Source organism: Crocodylus siamensis, chromosome 4 (genome assembly GCF_052110815.1).
Source record: "Crocodylus siamensis isolate JL-2025a chromosome 4, ASM5211081v1, whole genome shotgun sequence".
Lineage (NCBI taxonomy): Eukaryota > Metazoa > Chordata > Crocodylia > Crocodylidae > Crocodylus > Crocodylus siamensis.
In genome coordinates this window covers 178,374,639-178,397,924 of record NC_143398.1, presented here as the reverse complement: position 1 = coordinate 178,397,924, position 23,286 = coordinate 178,374,639, and the positions used below count along the sequence as shown (strand labels likewise).

The 23,286-nt window shown below is 38.2% G+C and overlaps 1 protein-coding gene across 6 annotated transcripts in view; it reads right to left on the bottom strand.

Moving 5' to 3' along the window:
- AGAP1 (ArfGAP with GTPase domain, ankyrin repeat and PH domain 1) overlaps positions 1-23,286 on the bottom strand; it is a 561,813-nt gene that overhangs the window by 56,236 nt on the left and 482,291 nt on the right. For all 6 annotated transcript variants that reach the window (XM_090044999.1, XM_090045000.1, XM_090044994.1 and 3 more), the window contains one exon: positions 1,301-1,455. In XM_090044999.1, coding sequence (XP_089901125.1) covers positions 1,301-1,455 — 155 coding nt within the window. The remainder of the gene's footprint in view (positions 1-1,300; positions 1,456-23,286) is intronic.

Below are 23,286 nucleotides of genomic sequence, written 5' to 3'. Positions count from 1 at the left end.
AAACAAAACATTATAAGTGGCTTCATTTATTTTAATAAAGCAAATATCTATTATAACAAAAATGAAATTCTTTGTTCATTTACTGTGCGCTAAATATAAAAACCAGCATTCTTTGCAATTATATTAATATTTTTGTACAGTGGCACTTGTTTAGTCGTCCTATTGTAATGTATGTAATAGTGTATGACTCAATCAAAATAGGCAACAGGAGTAAGTGGACAATAATTTCTCTCCACAGAAATAATAGCTAAACAAAAAACAGCTAGTAAATTACATTAGACCAATAAATACCATGGTTTAATTTACTGTGGTTAAACAAGGAACCAAAGGCAGCACTCATTTCAAAATATAAGTGTGCTTTTTAATGATGAAGTAGACCAAGTCAACACGAACAATGTAAAAAGACCTTTCAGTTTGTGGAGTTTCTTTCAAAACCAAGAAGTTCAAGAACTGGAAACGATGAAGCTCTCCCCAGAAAGAAACTGGGATTTGGGAATTAGAGATTTAAAGAACAGCTGAAGTAAGGAGAAAAAATTACTTTTGCCATATATGAATGTGTCGTGCTGTAGCACCTATTCCATGGCACCAAAAGACATGGCTGTACTTTTGCTTCCTGATTATTCTCCCATTAGCTTGCCTAAAACAAAACAACTAAGAATGAATTAATATTAATTAAAGGAAAAAAAAACTTCACTGTAGTGTCACCAAAACAGACTTGGACAATAGAGGAATAATTGACCATTGCTTCTTAAATGTATACACTCTGATCATAAGTGAGAGTGCTCTTGGTCTGGATAAGACTGAATGTTTTTGCTATTCCGCAAACTAGGGCATTTAATGGAATACCAGTTTGCACAAGCCTAGTTGCTGTCAGTACAGACATGGCTTTTAAATAAGTTGCTATTTTCACAGGCACAAGTCCTTAAACTGCTCTTTTACAGACCAGCTCTGGAAGATAAAGTCTGGACTGACAGAAGTAGATAAAATGTATAACTACCCATAAATTAGTTAAAAAAGTTAATGATTCATCTGAAATTATAAAAATGAGGAGAAAAATACCTGATAGCTTCACATTATATTAAACATGAAAGCAAAAATATAAAAAGGGTAAAGTAAGTTGTATTAAATTGTTTCCAAGACATACATGTTTGTATTGTTTACTCTTCTCAGTACTTTGTGTCTAAAGACTACAAAGCCCTCACAATACAGGCTTTCTTCTTTCTTACATTATCTAGATTCTGATTTCTCTTTAACAATCTAGGAGCCTTGCTTAATTCCAGTATCATGTTATACACCTTACCTTATTCTTGCTGCTCTCACATGACTGTAGACTGGCCAGGATCTGACTCTCTATGGCTTGCACCCATGCATCTCTTTCTTCATACGTGGTAGCTTCAAAGTGCCAAGTCTGGCCAGTGAGGGACACAATGATAAACTCAAAGTTTTCCTCTTGTTCTGAAAAAGAGGCGGAAGAGCACTTTTAATTAAAGCAGCAATTAGCCATTAATACTGCCTTTTACTTGAATAGCATCTATATGGTACTACGAGCCAATGTAGGTTTGAATATATATTCAAATGCTCACAAAGCAGCAATCTTTGTCAGAATATGCCTCAAGAAAACCCTTGTTTTGATTGTTTCTGACTTCATAGTATCACTTCATGCAGTTGAAGTATATACTATTTCAGGGAAATATGCACATTTTACAGAAAATATTTCTATATTTCTCCAGCTTTCAGAGTAAGGCTTAAGGACCTATCTAATGTAAATTTTTCCAAAGTATATATCAAAGTATCCTTCTGGGTAAATATTCCACAGAATAAAAAAATGACAGCACAAATGTTCCAGTATAATTTTCCATAGTTCTTCAGTGTTTTGTACATACACTGCATGATACATTCATATAAGAGTGTTTATTGTATGTAGGAGCTCACGAAATGAACGTTAGTCCAAAATGTTTTGCTCATGAGCTTTTTGCAACTAGAAGAGCAGGGAAAATAACATGAGAAGCTAGAGAAAGGTGGTTAATGAATTATGTTCCTATAGCCTTCAAAAAAAAATAACAACTTGGCCCAAGGAACACAATTTAAGGAAGTATCAGCAGAACTGTAGGAAAAGGAACTCTGATTTCAAATACCCTTCGTACACCGGAGTCAAATATAAAAGAAAATTCAAAGAAGCTGAAATAGCAATAATCAAGTTGGTTAAGAAAGATCAGAATAAGACTATACAGTTTTGTTGAACATCAAATATAGTAGCTTTTAGTAAGGACATTTATAAGCACTTGTCTGCTAAAGACTTTAGAACCATGGAACTCTTGCATTATTTTGTCATCTATAAACACGCAACAGTAAATGATAAAATATTAAATAATTCTATTTAAAAGCAGCAGTCTTGCTCACTGGGAGTCACTCTTTTGACCTGTGGGACAAATGTTTTTCCCTATTAAACTTGATTTCCAATTTTCAGGTGAACGATTTTTCTGATACAAAATGACAGAACTTCATCGGAGCTCAGTTGACTAAAAACTCGTGATATTTTGGTGTTTTATTGAACTTTTAAAGATGCTTACATCCATTCTCAAAGAAACTACCTGGCCTGGACAGGTCAGGCAGAACTAGGCTCAAAAAAGAAACCTCCCAAACACTGGACAAGATGACTTCTCTAGCTTAAGTCAGCACTGAGGTACAACCTGGAAATGGACATTGGAAGGAAATGCAAATGCAGAGGGTTGATTTTATTTTGTGGTGAATCGGGATGCCTCAAGCTGTCCCTTTAAATAAAACATGGAAAACACTGTGGCTTCCTGCAAAGGCTTTAGAAAGCCATGCCTTCTTGCCAATCTCATTTTTGTAACAAGCCACATCATTGAATTATGATGGGCCCCAACTTTGTGATTCACTGGTTTGACATCAAGATATTACTAAGTACTTTTAAGAATGAGCTTGACAAATTTATTAAACATATTATCTTATGTGGCTATTTGTGATACCAAGATACTGGATTTGATGATCCAGATATTCCTTCTGGGCTCACACGCTGTAACCTCTACAGCTCCCTTGACATGTTGCATCTGTTGCAGGATATATGCGATTATTCTGTAACGTGCCATGCATTGAAGGAATTTGTTCTAAAAAACTTCTGCCACAAAGAAGTTGCTGTTTAAATAGCAACTTCTTTGTCATCCTGAGACAAACTGAATGTGTGGCCAAGGAGAGAAACCTCCACAATCCCACAGTGCTCTCCTCTTCCTCCCTCCCTCTAAGGGAACAGAGGGAGAGCAGCTAGCTCCCTAACAGCCCACCCAGGGGCATGCTATCATGGAGGTTTGCAAGTTGCCCTGTCTCAGTTGCCTCCTTGAGCTGCTGGCAGGAGCTGCCCAGGAAGAAAAATGAGCACTTCACACTCTGTCGGGCTGCTTGTTTGGGGCACCAACAGCTGAATTCTAGTTATTGGCATTCTCAGCTCCCGGGCTGCAGTCACACTTTAAATGTCTGGGGTGCCTGTGGCACAAGAGTCAGGAATACTGGCTGCCTGTGATCCTGACTCATGCTGAGGAGTCACTAGGACATTTAAAGTGTGTACCTGCAGCCTGGGAGTTAGGCACATGCTTTAGATGTCCCAGCACACCAGCAGAATGGGAACAGGGAATGCCATCATCAGTGTTCCCAACTCCCAGGATGCAGGCACGCATTTTAAATGTCTGGGCAGAGACAGGGACTGATGGGGGTGGAGACCCCACGGGAGTCTCAAAGACTGCTAGGCACCCAGGATGAGAGGATTCTTGCAGCCCAGAAACAGTTAAGGGTTCCTGGTGTTGGAACACTAGGAGCCCTTTAAATTACCAGGACCTTTCAAGAGCTCCCGGGGAATCTCAGACCAGCTGGGCTTTTGGGCCACCCAGGAACCTTGCTCACATGCCTGTCAGTGAGCGTGTCCGGCTCAGTAATAGGGCTCCAGGGGGTGGAGCTACAGAGCGGGCACCCCTATCACTGCGAGCATACCTTGGCTGCACTCCAATCAAGGGACTCCGAATGTTTCAGTATCAAGGGACTCTGAACATTCAGTAGCCCATAGCATTTGCTATTTCTGCAATAGACAAGCTTCATAGCACTGCAAAAATATTGTCTAGAGGCAGCCTGTGACAATGCAGTTATGTAAAACAGTAACAAGAAAGTTCTTAGGGCAGGCTATGGACATGGACACATACAGCACTTTAAATGGTTTAAATGCAGCTTAAACTTGAAGTGGACAGACATGCAAGCCTGTGAAACCAATTTAAATCTGCCTGTAACAGTTTAAAAGTGTACCTGGAAGGTCAAGTGCTTCACTGTGAATTGCTTGTGCTACATGTAGATATCAGGCATTGTGCGTTACAGAACACTTGGTGCCCTCTAGGCATCCCACACCTAACACTCCTCCCGCAGAACATACGCACGCGCACGCACACGCACACACTTGCACACTGCTGCAACTGGCTGCTATGGTACACAACCAGAACTTTACTGCCTTCCCCCTGTACCCAACCATACTTTTCCCCCCTTTCATTGGCACTTTTTTATCATTGAGCTCCCTTGCACTGCTTGTGTAATAAAAGCTATTCTTCTAACAAATCAGCTGTGTCCCAGACTCCCTATTTTACCACAGCCTCTGGGAACTAAAAAAACCTGGGGGTGCCTAGAGATGTGCTTGTTCACATTCTAATTACAACATGTCAGAGCAGACTTGATTAATCGAGTCTGCTCCATGTTCTAATTAGATTGCTCCAGCACTGCCTTACTGTCATGGGTGTTAAGCCCCGACTTGATTCAAAATGGCGACGGGGTTGCTTCATCTAAATCTTGTTGAATGAGATTTAGATAAACCATTCTGTGGCCATTTTGAAACATGCAAGGATTTAATACCTGTGACAGTAAGCTGTTTTAAATGGAGCAGCTGTCTGGGAACCACTCTAATTCAAACAGCACCCTCAAGCATATGTATAGGCAGCCCATGGGTCCAAGGCACTCCCCTCTTGTGTCCCCTCCTGCAAGTCAGGCAAGAACACTGCAGGCTTCAGTCATCTGCAGGTGACTGAAGTTTACTGACCTCGCGTTTAAGAGAGAAAGGGAAGATGAACAATGAAAATGTCCCCAGCCAGAGGTCTGAAAAAAAATGCTGGGCTGTGTGCTCACTCCTACCCCCTGATATCAGAGCCATAGCACTCCACACAGTTATGAACCAGTTCCTAATCAATGACATTTGGGAAGGGTTCTGTGTCCACAACTACATATATACATACGTGTATGTAGGAGTATGCCCATGAAGTACTGCCAAGAAATAAGACCTGTCCATTTGTAACCCTTCCCAAATCCCAAAATTAGGTAACAGAGATGTATGGTTGCCAACCCAAGACATTATTTATTTTACTGGCAATCTGCAGACATTTTACTGACAACCAAAAATTTTTATTAACATATGTTTTTACTGACATGTGTTTTATATAACATAAATGTCACCCTTATGTCATGCTCTGGACCAGGGCTAGGTTCAAACTCAGGGGTTTAACAAGAACCATAGTAAAAATGCTTGGCTGTCACTAAAAAGTTTACAGACTGTCCGTAAAAAAACCCCCAAAATTAAATATTGGCTTGGCAAATCTGTCCTGCAACAATGGTTTTACACCATGTTGGCCTCACCCCAGGAGTTTCCTACTCACCCCCATACTAATACCCTTGACTGTGCCCTTCACCAGCAGCAACACATGCTTGGGGAGGTTGGGGGCTAAAAAGCCCTGACAGAATGTTCCCTGTAGGGTGCTGTACTCCTGATCAGACAGCAGAGGACTCTTCTGTGCTCTGTCAGTCCCTCAATGCTGCTTCCTGCTGATAAACTTTCAAGTTGCTTAGGTTTCCCCGCCCCCCTCAACAGATGGCTTCATTTTTTTTTTATGAAAAAAATGGACAGGTCACAACCTGGCACAGACAGCTCAAGATCATGCCTGAGCTACTTCAAGCACAAACCCCAAGCTTAGTTTCTGAAAAGCATGTGCTCGGGTTACTCAGATATGCTCCTAAGCCATCTACGCTATGCTCCTAAGCCATCTACGCTGTTCCAGTTGTGGGGTCAGGCAATTTGTGTGATTCTGGGCTTGCTTTTGAGGTCATGCTGACATAGTCTCATGAGTTCTGTTGAGGATGAAGGAGGACTGGAACAAATTAGAAACAATAGTTCAATAAGAGTAAGGGGAGGAACCAGCAACAATTTTAGCAGCCCTCTTAGGAATTTATCATTTTTACCATTTCTAATAGGTGGAGCCCTCTCCAAGTGATCATCAGGACTTTCCTTGAAATGGACGAACAAAAAAGGAAGTCATCTAAACCACCATTTATCCCACTTCATGAAAACTTCCTAATATAGATAGTTCCATCTAGAAACCTTCCATATACCAGGTTTCATCTATTTATAAAAGATAAGCTTTTCTTAGCCAGATGAGTGAATCATAGAATCAAGTGTAAGAATAACCAAGTACAGCAAATTTTTAACTCAAATGATAAAGACAACTTTCTCCAACCTCAAACAGACTATTAGACTACAGCTGAAAGAGCTGAAACCAAATCTGGCTGAAGAAATTCATGAGCCTAAATAGAATAACCAAAAGAGAGCCACTGAGTGAAAACTTCTACTCACATAAGTACTTTATTAAGTACAGAGAAGGCTTTGTATAGCTCCAAATAAATGGAAGTGGAAGACACCTAAAGAAAATACAAAGGAGAGGCCAGTCCAATATTTAAGAAAGGACTTCTTTTTTGAATGCATACAAGTTAGATTAGCAATGTATACTAGTAAATTAGCTGTGATTTAGCCTGTTATTATTTGGTAAATCTTTGCTCTACTCAATCATTGCCTAAAATCTAGATTTATCTTTATCACCAACTTAATTTTCATGATTAAGTCACAATTCTAATGTTAAGGATACAATAAAGAAAATCAAAGACTGCTTTAACTAAACCTTTCTACTGCTAACAGCCTTGAGCATACCTATATGGCTAGGGTAACTAACTTCAGATGGACTGGAAATATGGAGATTAGAAATAGAATCTACAATTTTGTTGCATACCCACTATCAGTTAGCATTAAAGCATTTAGGCATTGTTATTTTATTTGGTTTTCTGGCAGGATCTGTTTTTTTCATTGCTAAAACTTCTCCTGTCTCCTGACACACCAAGCATTGTATTAGGCTCCCACCATCCATTGTCAATGTTAAGGAACTTAAAATACAAGTAACCTACAAGCAGCATTCAGTCCTCGCATACTAGTCTCCAACCATCAGGCTGGCTTTACCTTGAAGTCTTTTCAACAATACCTGTTAAAGTTAAATTGGATGCCGTCTTTCCAGACAACCAAAACTTGAAATGAGGATGCAAGAATTCTCTGAGTTTGTTCATTATTTCCTTGTTTACAAGTATCTACTGTAGCATGTACCAAAAAATGCTATGAACACTACACACAGCTTAGGGGGGTACCTCTAGGCACTTTCCACTATTTTTATTGCATATATAACTTCTTATTCCCCCAAAATAGATTTTTGATTCATAAATTTCTTGTCCAACCCCTTGATCCTCTTTATTGTAAGTAAATGGCATAAAACCGCTGCTACCCTGACTGATACGGAGGTGTGCACCAGTGGTGGAAGGGTTCAGTAGGTTATAACATATATTACTTCTAGATAAAAAGGGATACATAATTTTTCAGTGGTAGGCTATAAAGATATTTTGGTCCGGTCAACAAACTGGCTGGAAGCCTGCCAGAATACTGACCATCAGTAGCTGAGAACAGCAGCCCATTAAGGAGATGGAAGTTGGTATTTCCCTTTCAGTCCATTGTGCCTTTGAATTCATACCAAAAGAAAGGGGCTAGATGCAGGAGATCAGAAATAATTGCATCAGTTGAAGATGCGTTTTATTGGAAGTTTGCTGTTTAATACAAAATTTGATGAACAGACTGTGTTAAACTTGTGATCTTAAAATAACAGAGCATATTGCAGCTCATCAAGATTCCACAAAGCAATGCCTACAGAGAAAATATGTGCAGTGCCAGGCAGCATATGTTTAAAATATTAGACAGTACAGACACAAAACAGAAAAATCCAGTTAACAAAATGAAATGAAATTGTTCTTTTTGTTACACAGCAATATTACAGGTTGTGCTGTTTAAATCCCTATGAGCCCAATCACAAAATTTTATTAAAGAGTTTTCACCCTTTAACAGTTACTCATAGAAAAGTCCACTATAATAGTATTTTAGCAACATCAACCTGTCGAAATCAACCTGCCCAATTACTCCAAACTACATTAATAACACCGGATATTACACTAATTGTGTCCAGTTTCTATGCAGACGAGGTCCCATGGGGCTAATTTTGCATCCTCAGGGGCAAGCAACATTGCCATCAAACTGATTTCACAAGGAATCCCTCCTCATTACACAAGTCCAGGCTATCAAACTTTTTTTTAAAAAGGTTAATGGGCCAATCAGTCATCAATTATTTCCTGGAAGCCTAGCAGACAAAGGGTTAAAGTGGTAAAAAACCCCCAGAGCTGCAACTGTTTTCCATTTGGAAGCTATCAACAGGAGATGTCTGACAAGAATACACTTTCTTTTTTGGGGGGAGAGGGTGTGTGGGAATTGGGCGCTGAAATAGGGAAAGAGCTGGAGGGAGACAATTCTGCAATAATGATGCAATGGAATCCAAAGAATAAAGGATTCCTGTGATGCTTTTTCAAATGACCAATAGAACTGGATATCTGAGTCAACATGCATCAGAAACTATGCAGTGCTCTGCTTACGATTAAGTGCTCATGTAACATCTCCCTTTCATGTTAGAATACCATTGTTTACACTGTAGATGTTGATTTTACCATTAACCTTGCTTTTTAAAAACACTGTTACTGAATTTATCTGGAGTAACAGGTCATTAATATTTATTTTCCCTGTGGCAAGAAGTATGTGTTGTTTTAACAGAAACCCACCCCTCTGATAAAAGTGAGAAACAACCATTTCTTAGATGGAACAGGCCACAGGAGTAAAAACAAACATTTGTAAACAGCATATACAACTGGATAATACTCTGTAAGGATCCACTGAAATAAAGCTTAAAATTGGTTATAAAATATGGCTTCAGGTCTTCTCAGTGGCTGAAACCAAGGAGATATCCCTTATTCTGTCAAACTCCTTGTTACCTTTTCTCTGTAAGCCTGTAAATGTTAAACCAAGGAAGGATCCCAAGGAAAACAGAGTAATGTATCCAGCCACCCAATGAATGTCAGTAAGTGTCTTACCATATCTGACATTATGACAGCAAACAGAGAGAGGTCTAATTTGGTAAATTACACTGGACAGGACCCACGCTTACAGTAATAAGATATACTCCAATCACTTCATACTCATAAAGGCTATCTCTCTTTTGAGAAAAATGAACTCAACTCTGCTAAAATCTTCAAAAGAAAGAAGCAGCTGAGCAAGTGTTTTGCATTATCAAGAATTATTCTAAAATAACATGCAAATTGGCCTGCTTTCTAGATGTCTGTTCCTGCATCTTTTGCTTTTACTGTTATGAATTACATCAAGCATCTACTGAACATCATCTCTACTGATGGAAGGGAATTGTATTATGGTAGCATCTAGAGACTTCAGATTAGATCATGGCTTGTTTTGTTAGGTACTGTATAGAGATGCAGTGCCTATCCTGAAAAGTTTACAACCTAAACAGACAACATAAACAATGAGATGGGAAGCGGAAGCATCATGTCCTTTTTTTACATGTGTAATAGTGGGAATAAATAACTTCCCACGATCATCTGTGAAGACTGTGGCACACAAAAGAAATGAAACCAGAATTCCAGTCCTAGTCCAGTGCCTTGACCACAAGACTTATTTTCATTTTACTAGTTCTATATTTTGTTTTATTTTTGAGATACTGATTATGATACAGGTGTTATAACAGGAATATTAACCTGGATGTTTAACAGATATTTAATACTCATTTTCTATACATTTAAGTTGAATGATGACACTAACTCTAACAGGGAGCATCTACACAAGATGCTTTACTGAGGAGCTGACTAATTAGCTCCGCAGTAAAGTGTCACTGTCTACACAGTGAGGCTATTAGGTCAGAGTAAATTAATTAACTCCATTGTAGGACAGTACTGCCTGACACAAATACTATCCTATGGCAGTTATTTACTTTGCTGTAATACATGTGTAGACAGTGTCCAGGGCTGGCTGGGGCATGAGGGTGCTACAGTGTTGGGTTGCCAGCTGGCTAGCCTCACACTGTCATGCCCTAGCCAGCCCCTCCACAGCCGGGGGGGCGGGTAGGGGTGGGTAGGTGGGGAGGAATTCTGGACTGACAGATTGACCCCCTGGGACCCTCTGCCAGCCGGGGCTGTGCCACCCCAGCTCATGTGTAAACACTGCACCAGGAGCAATGAACTCCAGCGTGAACTGTGCTGGAGTTTTTTGTGTTGCATTAATATCATGTGTAGACACACCCACAGAGACCTTATTTGTTTCTCTTAAATATAAAGTGGCACGAAATTAAGTACAGAAATAATAGTATTAATATTTCTAAATGCCAAAAAGTATCTTTGGCAGTTGTGACTCTTGCCTGAAATCTATTTTGACATACCTGAAATGACACCTTGCAAGATTAGTTTCATAATAAGGCGGTTCCAGAGACCTATTTCAACTCCAGTCCTGACTTCTTGACACCCTTCCCAAATCTTAATCATACACATTTTAAACCAGATGTAATATTTCAGTATAAAACTGTGTTTATGTTCTTGTAGTATTCATAATTTTATACTCTACTCCTGTAGTTATAAAGTAAGTACAGCAAGCAAAAGGCATGCAATTTATTTAGGCACTACAAAATATTAGCTATCACTACTTTTTGTCACTTAGCATCAATTACTTTCATAACTTGGATGGTTATAAGTATGTTTGTTAGCAGCCCCAATTAAGGAAATATTTGTGCCACGTCCCACTGGGCATGACTATGCTAATACTTCTCTCCCCTTTCCAAATCCAGTGTCTAAATCTAATTAGTTTTGAAATTCAACCCTATCAGGACAATGTAACTCTGTCATCAGTTGCCCACAGCTCTTGATAAAGGTTGTGTTCCACTGGAAGAATTTTTTAGTGGTACTACTTTATAATACCCTACCCTTTAATGACAAACTGGAGATGAAAAGCTCATTACTAGCTCAGGGGACTAGATAATTGTATTATACATATTTGTTGTTTTACAACGATGCCAAGAGATGAAGGTTTTAAGAAATCCATGGAATATTTTTTCATTTCACTTTATACAATATGGGAGTCAATACTCGTCATTTAGCCTTCCAAGTACTTTTGTAAAAACTAACATTTCAACTTGCAGTTCTAAAGCTAACTTTAATTGGGCATATAATTTGAAATCAAAAGGACTTTCTTAACACAAGAGCACATTTGGAAGAAGTCAGTCTTGTGACAGTGACACTATCATTACTGTTAAATGGGGATACCATAAGGCCAACAGTAAACCAAGCCTCCCAATCAATAAGGACATCATTATGCCACTACTGAATAAGCTCAAATCTAGAAAACCTTTTGGAAATACACCAAGAAGCTCTATGATGATAACAGGAGCAGCAAAGAACAATGGAGGGAAGCCTGGGCAAATACCAACCTGCCATAGAAATACATCGTTAGCGACCCTACAATCCCTCAGCCAGGATTTAACCTACCAATAAAGATTTGGTCGTCCCTGAATTCCATCCAGACACTTCATGGAAAATATTGACACCTATTCCATAAATGGAAAATCGAGGAGAGTCTGGGTTGCGACTGTGGTGTGATTTTTCAGACAGTGCAACACATTGTGAATGACTGCCCAATTAGATCATTTAATGGCAATCTAAAATCAATCCATGCAGCTACCCCCGAAGCAGCTGAATGGCTATCAAATTTAGATATTAATCTATGAATGTTGTAATCCTAAAATGTCATCGAGAGAGAGAGATTATTATTAAAGACTACTCTTATGTATTACCTCTTGAAGGAGGTATTTCATAAAAGCCTGCTCAAGCATTTAGGAGTCAATATAAAACAACATTTTGTATGTAGCAAGACAGTTTCAGATACTTTATAAGCCATATACAACTTTGGGATTAACACTTGAAACTTGTTATGTATTTTAGTCACGAACATGGTTTTGATATAGTTATGGACATTTAACTACAGCACAGAGTCAGGTCTTTAAGGTTAAAAAGATTCACCATGTGTTAAGCTTCAGATGTGAAGATACAACTGTATTTTAACTAAGTAATAATGGAAATAGGTGCAAATGATTCTAATGGAAATTACAGTATTGAAAGATGTTGGGGTCCTTCATACATATACCAACTTTATACACTCCTTTTTCACTCTGAATAAATATTGTTTAACTATTGCTTTGTCTACAAAAAGAATAGTCTTTGACTTTTCAACTTGTCACAGATTCTATAGTAAAATAAAATCTAAAACTAGTGATTGCAGCTCTCTCTAATAATTGCCATGCAAATGTAGAAGTAAGTCATGGGATGAATAAATAAAGGTGATTCTGCTAAACTGGAGGGGAAGAGAGGGAAGATGAGTCTGAAGACAGATGGTCTTATCAGTCTAAAAAGACTTATTTTTTCTCTAATTATAAAAGTAAGATAACTTTAAGTTCTTTTTTCTTATTAGACAGTTATACTTGCACAGATTCTGCATCAGTTACACCCCTAGAATAAGTAATTAAATCAATGTGTGCCACTGATAATGTCTAAAGGTGGAATTTAGTCTTCAAGTTTGTTGATTGTCTGGGATCCCACCGGTTCCTTTTGATACATATTATCTATACTCTGGGGACTGAAACTTATTTAATTCAAGTTCCTGTTACCTTACTGTATGGAAATCATTAATATGAAAGGATTGTGTAATGAATTATGATAACACAATCACACCAGAACTGCCATTTATTGGATTAAACTATAGGTCCATCTTGCCCAGTATCCTGTGTCAAATAGTAGGAGAGAGAGGATGATGAAAGAGTGAAAAGGGTATGAGCAGGGTTTTCCTCCTGCTCTTCTGCCACCTGCAGCCTCCAGTATGTTAAGAAATGTTGAGTCTGCTGCATTTTTAATGCAAGGTGAAACTTAATGTTTGTGCACCCAACAGCAGTAAAATATTTCCAGTTCTGAAATAAGTACACCACATCATTAACAAGCAAAAATTCTCATGATGTAATATTTTAGTTCTCAATTAAAAACCAGATTCATAAACTTTGCTATCAAAACATAACTATATCATGCACATTTGCTATAATTACAACACAACACTTTGAAAAATCCAGCACTTTTCCAATGCATCTATGAAGTATGTGCATTTCTGCAATTACTTGCATAGAATTTTAGTACTGCTTCTACAGCAATATTGTAATATGTAATAAAATTATATTTTGTTCTTTTTCACATTCAAATTGTATCCTTTCCTGTACAAACCTGAAGATAAGACCTTGAAAAATTCTTCAGCACCAAATTCTGCTGCTCACTCTGTGAAACATGCAAAATACAGCACAGAGTAGTTTTGTAATGAGATGGGCCAAAAAAAATATATATTCTTCTGGATTGTTATCTCTATTACAGTTCTCATATTTGAAAGCTCAGTCACCTTAATATAGGGCTTTTAATATGTGGACTGATGATTAACTGTACATTTGCCAGTGTTGCGATGCCAATTATTATCCAGAGACTTGATGTAGCAGCTCAAAAATGCAAAATTGCTCAAAACACCTTTCTCACTGGATTTTCTCTTTCCCCTGGGATGAATACTTCCAAGAAAGATACCCTTGCCTAATTTTTTTTAGATACAAAAATTCTCATTGGTGTTGCTAATCACAATTCTTAGGACCATAACTTTGACAGAAACTTTGTCCCACAAATTAACATATCCTTAGTATGCCTGTCATATTTAACATGATCAATATTAAATATTAGTCAAGATACTGAGACTAAACTGTTGCCAAAAATAATCACGGTGTCTGTAAAGATGTAGACAATATTTTTTTATTGTTAATCTTCTTACTAAAGCAACCAATAAAACCCAGGCCTGGGAGGAGCGATCCAACAACTTTCCTGCACATGTGATCTGAGGAAAAATGAGAGTGAAATGCAGGTAATATCTGAAAATATTTTGCAAATTATAAGAAAGTATATTGAAAAATTCCTTTAAAATAGCAGGTAAACTTAGTTATTAATTGTTGGCAACTATCATCTCACTCCAATTTATTTCACTTTTTATTCTTCGATGCTTGAAAAGGTAACAAAAGGATCAAATGATATCGCTTTGTTGTTCTTACGTTAAAAGGTGAAAATTTTAGGTTTACAATGAGGAATTAAAGAAAATTATAATAAAAAATGCTTCCTTAACAAGCTGCAGTAAAAATGCACTTTTGTTTGCCAGATACATTTTATCTGGCGGTGAGAGCAAGGCATCCGACAGCAATACAGTAGTAATTGTGCAAAAAGAGGACGGTGATATAAATCACCAAAGGTTAATGATCAGGATGTGAACAGAGGGACTTGTTTACAGAAATAGCATGCAATTTAAAATTTACAAGAGATTTAATGCCACTGCTTGGCAATCGCTAAAATCAACAGCCCAGAAAACAGTGACATTAAGAAAAATATTACAGTTATAATCATTCCAAAATAAGTCAATTAGTGTTAGGGCATGCGCTTGCGATTACTTGACCCATTTGGTTTGCACTTAAGTGAAAAAATTTTTCCCCCTATTATACTGAGATTACTGAATTGTGACCTATTTTGCATTCCATATTTTGAACACTATCCTTTCTCACATGCTGCCTGAGATGGCGGCCGAGGGTTTTTCTCCTTGCCTGGCTTCCAAGTAATTCTGACCTTTGACATTTGTAATAATAAAAAACGAAGGCAGTTTATAATTGTGTTGTTCAAATGAAGGTGGGGGAAAAATTCAATCTGCTATTATACAAAAGCCATGACGGCTGTCTTCAGTGAAAAAAAGCAATGTAAGTCAATTTGTGAACTTTGGCACCAGGCGACCTTTAGAAATACAACAATATACAGAATTTACAAGCAAGAGTAGCACATGCAAATGACCCGGTACTGTCTCGCCTTTGGATTAGAGCTACAAAGAGCATTATGGAGAACGCTTTCACAAAACAAATTAAGACTGTTACTTAAATGTCACGGCACACTATTGTATTTGGCTACAGATCATTACACCTGATACTAACACTTTTAAAAACTGTAATAACTTGGAAAATATTACATTGAGTGCCCACATGTATAAAAGGAAAATAGAAAAAAATAAAAAAGAAAATGGGTTCCTGAAGTAATTTAAACATCACCACTCCACGACTAGAGGGAAAGGTCAAAATTTAAGTAAGCTGAAAGGAACATGAATGGCAAAATAAAATGCACAAACAAAAAGATGAAAAGACCACTGGAATGACTCTGCAAACACAAAATGAAAGCACGCATGCTTTGGGCAAATTTGATTTCCATTCCTGCATTTGGAAAGGGAGAGAGGCAATGGGGACAAGTCTTGGAGAAGCAGGTAAAAAGGGGACAGAGGGGAGGTGTTAATCTAAAATGTGCTGTTTTAATTTATTACCTTCAGTGTTGGTACTGCTGCTGCTGTATATATTTCGCAGGCTACCAACACGGTTTAGTTTCCAAGCTTTGCGTTTGGCTGCATCCAGAGAGCAGAAGGGAAAGAAAAAAAAAAGAGAAAAGAATAAAAATAAAGAAAAGAAAAATGAAAAAGGGGAGAAAAGAAATGTCAAAGTATCACGTGAAGTAAAATACAAGCACAAGCAGCTACACACACAACCACACACACATCCACAATGCGCACAGAACAATATAGCTTCCCTGTACCACCAAAAACATGGTCAGCCCCTATTTTTTTTAATTGAAAAAAGATACTTTTAAATCTTTAAAACATGACAAGACTTGTCAAGATTAATTGGATCAGCTATTGTAAAATAGAAACAGACAATGGAATAGAAAATGTACTTGCAGTACTTCTATAATGATGCACTATTAGAGAGAAGACAACTATTGAGGTGTAATGCTGTTTAATTCATAAGGCAAAAAACCCCCTGCCAAACAGAGGGCTTTCCTTATTGCTAAGAGAAAGTATTAATCGCTACATGCCTGAAACAATAAAAACTTAAATTTCTGGTGATCATGTAATAGATTTAAATCATCAAACAACTATGAATGTTGTTTCTCGTGTTAGGCTTAAATGTGATACTTAATAATTATTTTAGGTGTCAAGTAGATGCTGTCACTATGCAAATTTTGTTTTTTTCAGAGGCAGGTCACTAGCAAAATTGCTTATTTGGAAGGTAACATAAACCGTCTGTTTATAACAGAATCTCTCATCGCTTTATCAGAATTAGAGCAAACTTTTAAATGCCTATTCTATCCTTTGAGTTTCAAGCTCCTGCTTCTGATAGTAACAGGAATAACTCTACAGAAACTACTTAAATCCTCTACTCATGATGGAAGATTAATTCCCTCACTTTATTTGGTTCTATATCTTTACCTCAAAATCAAATTCAAAACATGAGAAATAAACCCAACAGCATATTCAGACTAAAGTTCCATGAGACAAACTTCATTTTCCTTGTCAAACCAAAAGCAACCCCAAACACACTACTGGCATTCAACACAAAACAGTACACAACCCTCAAATCATGTCTGTTATTTATCCATAGAACATGCACAATATGAACAATGGGCATGGCAAACATCTGACATTCCCACCCAAAATGATTCTTATATGTGACCTAGAAGAGCCATCTCTAAGGATGAGATGGTAGAGTATCAATTTGTGGATGCATGACTTAGCAGGTACTGTTTTCATAAAACTGAGTAAGTACAGAACAGGGAACAGATTTCACTTGTAACACTGCTGAGTGGCAAATCTCTCCATCACCTGTCAGAACCAGTAAAACTTGTGACTTCAAGCCATGCAAGCATAGGAAGACACAAATGCCAAACACTGAAGCAGGCCTCATATCTGCCCAGTCTTCTTATTCATTCAACCACCAATATGCACCCATAATACTTTTCTTGAGTAGATGAAAAAAACACTTGGTACAGGTGATCAGTATCATTGCCCCCATTTTACAGATGTGCAAACTGAGGCATAGGGATGGAAGTGACCTATTTAGGTATATCCAGCAGGACAGGGCTGGAATGGAGAACAGAACCCAGGTTTCCCGTGTTACAAATCCAGTACTCTCTGTATTGAACTACACTGCTTGCAGAGCATGTATCAGAAAGAAAATGGAAGTTTCTTAGTCTCTGTTTATCTGTGGTCACGGTACACGGCGCAGCACATTTTGAACTAGAAAATTTACCATCTTAGCTCATATAGAGTCTATGATAAGAAATTTCAGGTATGTGATAGATTATTATGGTTTTGCCTTCCCCCAGCTGTCCTTCAGCTTTTGGGATGATATGTACACTACAGGAAATATGCAACCATTTGAAAAAACGTTTTTCTTATTTTCTTTTCCAGATATATATCCTTTATCACCACCATGGACTGCTTCAAAAATACCCATTTTCCACAGAAGAACACAAATAAGGAATCCAATTAGAAATGTTAATATGTAACTAGATTTACACTGTCGGTGATGCAATCACAAACTCAATCCAGTTTAATGCTGAAGGGAGAAATTCCTTCCCATTCCCTATTTCAAAAATTCTCTAAATAAGCACTGAAAATGACCTACCATACCTACACAACCAAGAGCATTCCTATAAAAGTTATTAAACTATAATTGAAGAAGAGTATCCAACTACTCTAGAACATTAGAATATACACTTTTTAATACAGTGGAATCCAACTTTTAATGGTTTGCACTGAGAAGGGAAAAATGGAAAAAGTGGAGATTTGAGTGCTGTCACCCATGCCCTTACTTTAAAAAATATATTACTTAAATGAAGATATACAATATTATCTGGACATCTGAGTGATTAGGTCAGATTCACGTATAGCTATAGTCAATTCTAAAAGTATTTACTATGTCCTTTAATATTAAGGACCTTCTCTTTTAAGAAACATTTAGTAAATCTCAGCAGATAGTAACAACTAGAGAGGCTCAATTTCCCAGCTGAAAACTTACTTTTCCTTACAAAATTTACATATAAATAGGCAAAATCTAGGCTTAGCCTCCCCTTTCAAAGGGGAGGCTATCTCCAGTACATAAAGCCCCTTCCCAGTGTGCTTTGTTTTTCATTTTTCATACTCTAATCGCACATTAGAGTATGGATGTATAAGCAGGAAGTGAACTTGCAGCCTGGTTTTCTATTAACCTATTGATGAAATAATCAATTTTAATGTGTTAAATGTCATGCCTTTTTCTTGCTTTCAAACAAATGGACTTTTTCCTGCAGATGCTGAGATCCTGAAACATCTTTGCATGTCCTGCAACACTGATAAGACCCCAGTAAACTTCTTTATTGGGGTGCTGTGCTGTCTTAGATAATACAACATTAACCATCAACAGACTTTGGACAATGCCAAATGCAGCCTGAAGGTTTTGACTGATGTACATAAGAACACAGGGCCCAGCTTAACCAACCTACCTTGACTGCCTTCAAATTCTGTACTGACTATAAATTTTTGTTACTTACAAGGAAGGCCTTAACAGGTACTGGAAATCATTTTGCCTGGTTTGTCATTGGCTTGCCTCCCAGGGCATTCAGTCCATCTAGTCTGGGGTCCCCTTCTAGTTCAAAAAACAGGTCAATGTAAGTTATGTCCATACTAGGATGTACAACACTTATTAGGAATCTAACTACAGAAATACTTGCTGTCTTTTATGAAACATTCCTATTTTGAAAGGACATTAAGATACTTTGAATTTGCTAGTGTGTTTTCACTAGGCTACTTTTCCATTAAAAAAAGCTCCTCTTTTTTAAACTATAAATTTGGGTTCAGATCTCTCAATTTAAATAAAACTATCCCACACAACTTTTTTACCTTTTTAGTTTGCCCTAACATATTGTTTTCCATCTAATATGTTGCAATATCATAACCTGCCTTATTAATGTGTTCCACAAGGTGTCAAGGAAGTCTTTCATCAATACCTTTAAACTTGCCTTTGTTTTGTATACATTGCCTATTAAAACCTAAACCCAACTGTCCCCGAAATCAAACCTGAATGTATATACAGACTTCAAGGAACAATTTTTGATCAAAGCTAATTAACACACAGAATTTAGACTGATGAGATCAAATTTCTACCCCTTCAATCAGCAATTTAATTTGTGCTTTCTGACATGCAAACTAGACTGGTACAATAAGTCATTATTTGTTGCTTGGTGATACAGAGCTATACTATTAGGAACACAGCTCTCACCTGCCAAACAGCAGCACAATTGTTATAATAGTTTACTTCAGCACAAATCATAATCCAGCAATTCCTGTTATGATCACTCTTGCACGAGATTATAATTTCAATCTTTGTGATACTGAGGCATCTTTACAAAATGAAGGGTTAAAAAAGTCTCGAAGTCTTGAAAGCTAGCCACTTCTGTTGAATCATTTCTAGAATCTGATTTACTATATGCATAGCAGAAACTTCTTTCAGCTACCAAAGTAAAATATATAATTTAAAATGGTCAGATCAAGTAAACTAACTGATCCATAAGGAGGGAAGACCAATGAGTTTCCACAAAGAACATACCTTCTTGAAACATTACAATAGGACATACTGACGGTCTTTATCACAGAAACTATGGCAGAGGAAAGCCAGTTGTTACAGCAGTTGTTCAATTCAACTTGGAGAAAATGTAACTCATTTTTGAAAGAGGCTAACTGTTCTAACAGAGCCACTCACTAGCCGTTTCAGACAAAAACTTCTTTGTGGAATCTAAGCTTTTAGATATATGCCTATCACTATTTTTCTTATGAATTAAGTTATTAAGAATTTGTTCCCTCCCCGCTGCACCCCCCAAATTTGTTTTAACTTTCAGTGCTTAGTTGCACACTCAGTGGATATGCAGCATGCTTTTAAAAAAAATCAGTTAGCGTGTCTGCATTTTTGCAGTACGTGACAAGAGATGTGATACAGTACATGGTTTAATCTGGGAATTTTTGGTTTCATTTTTGTACAGGTTTAAGACATTCTACCAGTTCTCAAGAAGAAACACTGAAACCCCTAAGTACATGCTTTCATTGTAACCAACAGATCCCAATCCATTTGGACTTCCATGATAGTGAATTCTGTATTCAAAAATCAGGATTGCATGATCTTCTTTCCTCAAAAGTAAGACGCGACTCTTAGAGCTGGAGTCTGAGGGTGTTTATACATGTGCTACTGGAGTGTGGGGGGGGAAGAGAGGGCACTTTAATTAGAATGGCTCTGAGAGCTTCTTGTGCATCAGCATCCCCATGCTTCAAAATGGTGACGGAGGCACTTTATCTAAAGCTTGTCAAATGAGCTTTAGATAATGCACCCCCACTGCTATTTTGAAGTGCAGGGATGCTGATACATGAGACACTGGAGGTTGCTGGAGCACGGTAATTACCATGCTACAGCAGACTCGATTAATCGAGTCTGCTTTGATGCACTGTAATTAGAGTGAGTTAAAGTGGCCTTGCTGCTCTTGTATAGGCATCCCTAGTGACTCCCCTATTTAGGCTGCTTATCATTTTTTAAAAACATTTGCCAATTTTATTTGTTATGAAGTACTCTACAGTTTCCAGAATTTGCAGGATGATTCTGAAATCTGACTGCTCTGTTATCAGAAAAGTGCCTTTTAATATCTCTATCTGAATTCCATCAGAGTTGGCTGATTTATAAGACGTTGTGGAATACTCCCATTGCCTGGCTGTCTCTCACAACCACTTGGTTTCGATTTGCTGACAAAACCTCTCAAGATTTTTTTCAGCGTTGTGCAAGCATTTCCCCAAGCATCTCCCTTCAAAAGTGCACTTCATGTGAAGCCTTTGCCCAAGACACAGATTCAATGGACCCTCCTCATCCTCTGGTGCATCAAAATGCACTTTGATCTGGAGGGAAACTGCACTGCACTGGAACTCAGGAGCCCATAAAATCCAGTCGCTACATCTACTAGCTGGTGCTAACACGGGTCTTTCAGAGCTTTCATTAGTAAGCACGACCTCATAAAATAGGAATACAACATGCATCTTTAATTTGGTAACCCACATCTCAGATTGACTTGATTTGGGGTCATTTGCCAAATATTTCTTTTCAAACAAGGTGTCTGTAAATAGGGATATTCCTGCATATGCAATTCATTGCTTTCTGTGTGGTCATTACACAGCTGCTAAATTCTGTTCAGTTACATGTGTGATATTTTCTTAAAATAACTTCAATCAGTTTGCATATTGTCCATAAACTCTGTTTTTAAAAATACTGCGCATTGTAAGAACTCATGCAATCCTTATGAATAGGGACTTACGCAAATTAAGGAAGCATGTGGCTGATTTTGCACACTGTGTGTGGAGCCAGCCACCAATTTTGCGGGCTGATCGTAATGCCCTACCCATGCCTCTGACTAGCCAAGGGGCCCTGCCCCTTGCTGCTGATTGGTGGAAGGGGTAGAGCCACATGACAGGTGGCCCTCTCAGCAGTGAAGGGTGGGGGGAGGCAGCCATCTTGGCTGCTCTTCTTTGTGCCAGCAACCCCCTTTCCCTCTTATTTTTTTCTGCAAAATCACAAATTGCATAGGTCACTACTTATGAAATGAAACTCTCAGTTTATTTACTCCAGGGATGTTAAACTCATCTGGCCCTGCAGGCCGGATGGATGGTGCAGTACTGCACCATGAGCTGCATCAAGCCCATGGACCCCCCACCTGCCCACATTCCTGCTCCAGTGCAGGTTGCATCTGCCCAGACCGGTCCAGGTTGTGACTTGAGCGAGCACCAGCACTCAGCCTGAGCAGGCACCACTGGTGGTGCAGCCCAGGACTAGACTGAGGAAATGCTGTGGCCTGCAATGGCCCGAGGGAGTGCCACAGGTGGCACATGGCCTGGGCATCTGTGCAGGAAGGGCTGGGTGCAGCAAAGAGGGCAGCGCCAGGGTCCATATGCTTGACGCCCCTGACCTAGAGGAACAGCAGCATACCAAGCTCCTCTCCCCTTACCAATATGTCCACTCTCTCTTAACATTGAAGCACTCCAGAAGTGTAATTCTGTTTAACCTCCAGTCCTTGGTATCTCTGCTGAATCTGTTAATTACATTTATTCTACTTATGACTCATTAGCTGTGTTTGAACCTACCATTTCCAAATATGAAGGCAAGCAAATGACAGAAAATCTCAGCTCGGGCCTTGCCTGTCATAGAGTTCCTATGAGTAAATCCTGAGCAAATCACAAATTAAAATAATCTTAGATGGGACTATAACAGTGTGTTCCTCATTTTCTATGTACTCGACTTGAGACCCAAGGTTACTGATTTACTTAAGTTTTGAGCACTGATCATCACAGCTGTAGTGAATGGGACAGGTGAATGCTCAGACCTTTTGTCAACTAGTTAATGTGGTTTAGAGAAAAAAAATGTAAGGATTGAAAGTTAGGAGGTTCTGAGTTCTTAACTGGCTTGCAACTGATTTGGTGTGTGGCTTCATGTAAAACTTATTTGCTTCTGTCTCAGCTTTCACTTATGTCAAAAAGGCAAACATTCTTTTATAGGGGAACTGTAAGGATCAATTAGTTAATGTCTACAAAAAACTCTGCATTTGTAACATGCTAAAAAAGTATAAGTACTATGAAAATTTGATGCAATTACTAAGACACCCCAAACTAGCAGGGACGACAAAATATTGGTCTGTTTCCTTGACCTCATCACCTTTCTGTAAAACTCTGCTATTTCAACAGGGATGCTGGGAAGACAAATCCATTAGTATCTGGAAGATGCAGATAACCTTAAATTTGCTTTTTGTTAAATTTTTAGCATTCACTTTATTTGAACAATACGCTTTTAGCTTATTTTGTAAATAGCATATATTTATATTTTAAAATATACATACAAACCTATTGAAGACAGGAAGACTGCACATATGAGAGAAATGCTGCTTTGGAAAAGCCTTTTGCTAAGATAGGGAGTAATTGGGAATCATTTAAACTTAATGACTCCCAATTACCACATATCTTTGTATTTGCTCAGCTAACAGCTCTACATCTGTGACCATCCCATTGCAGACAGG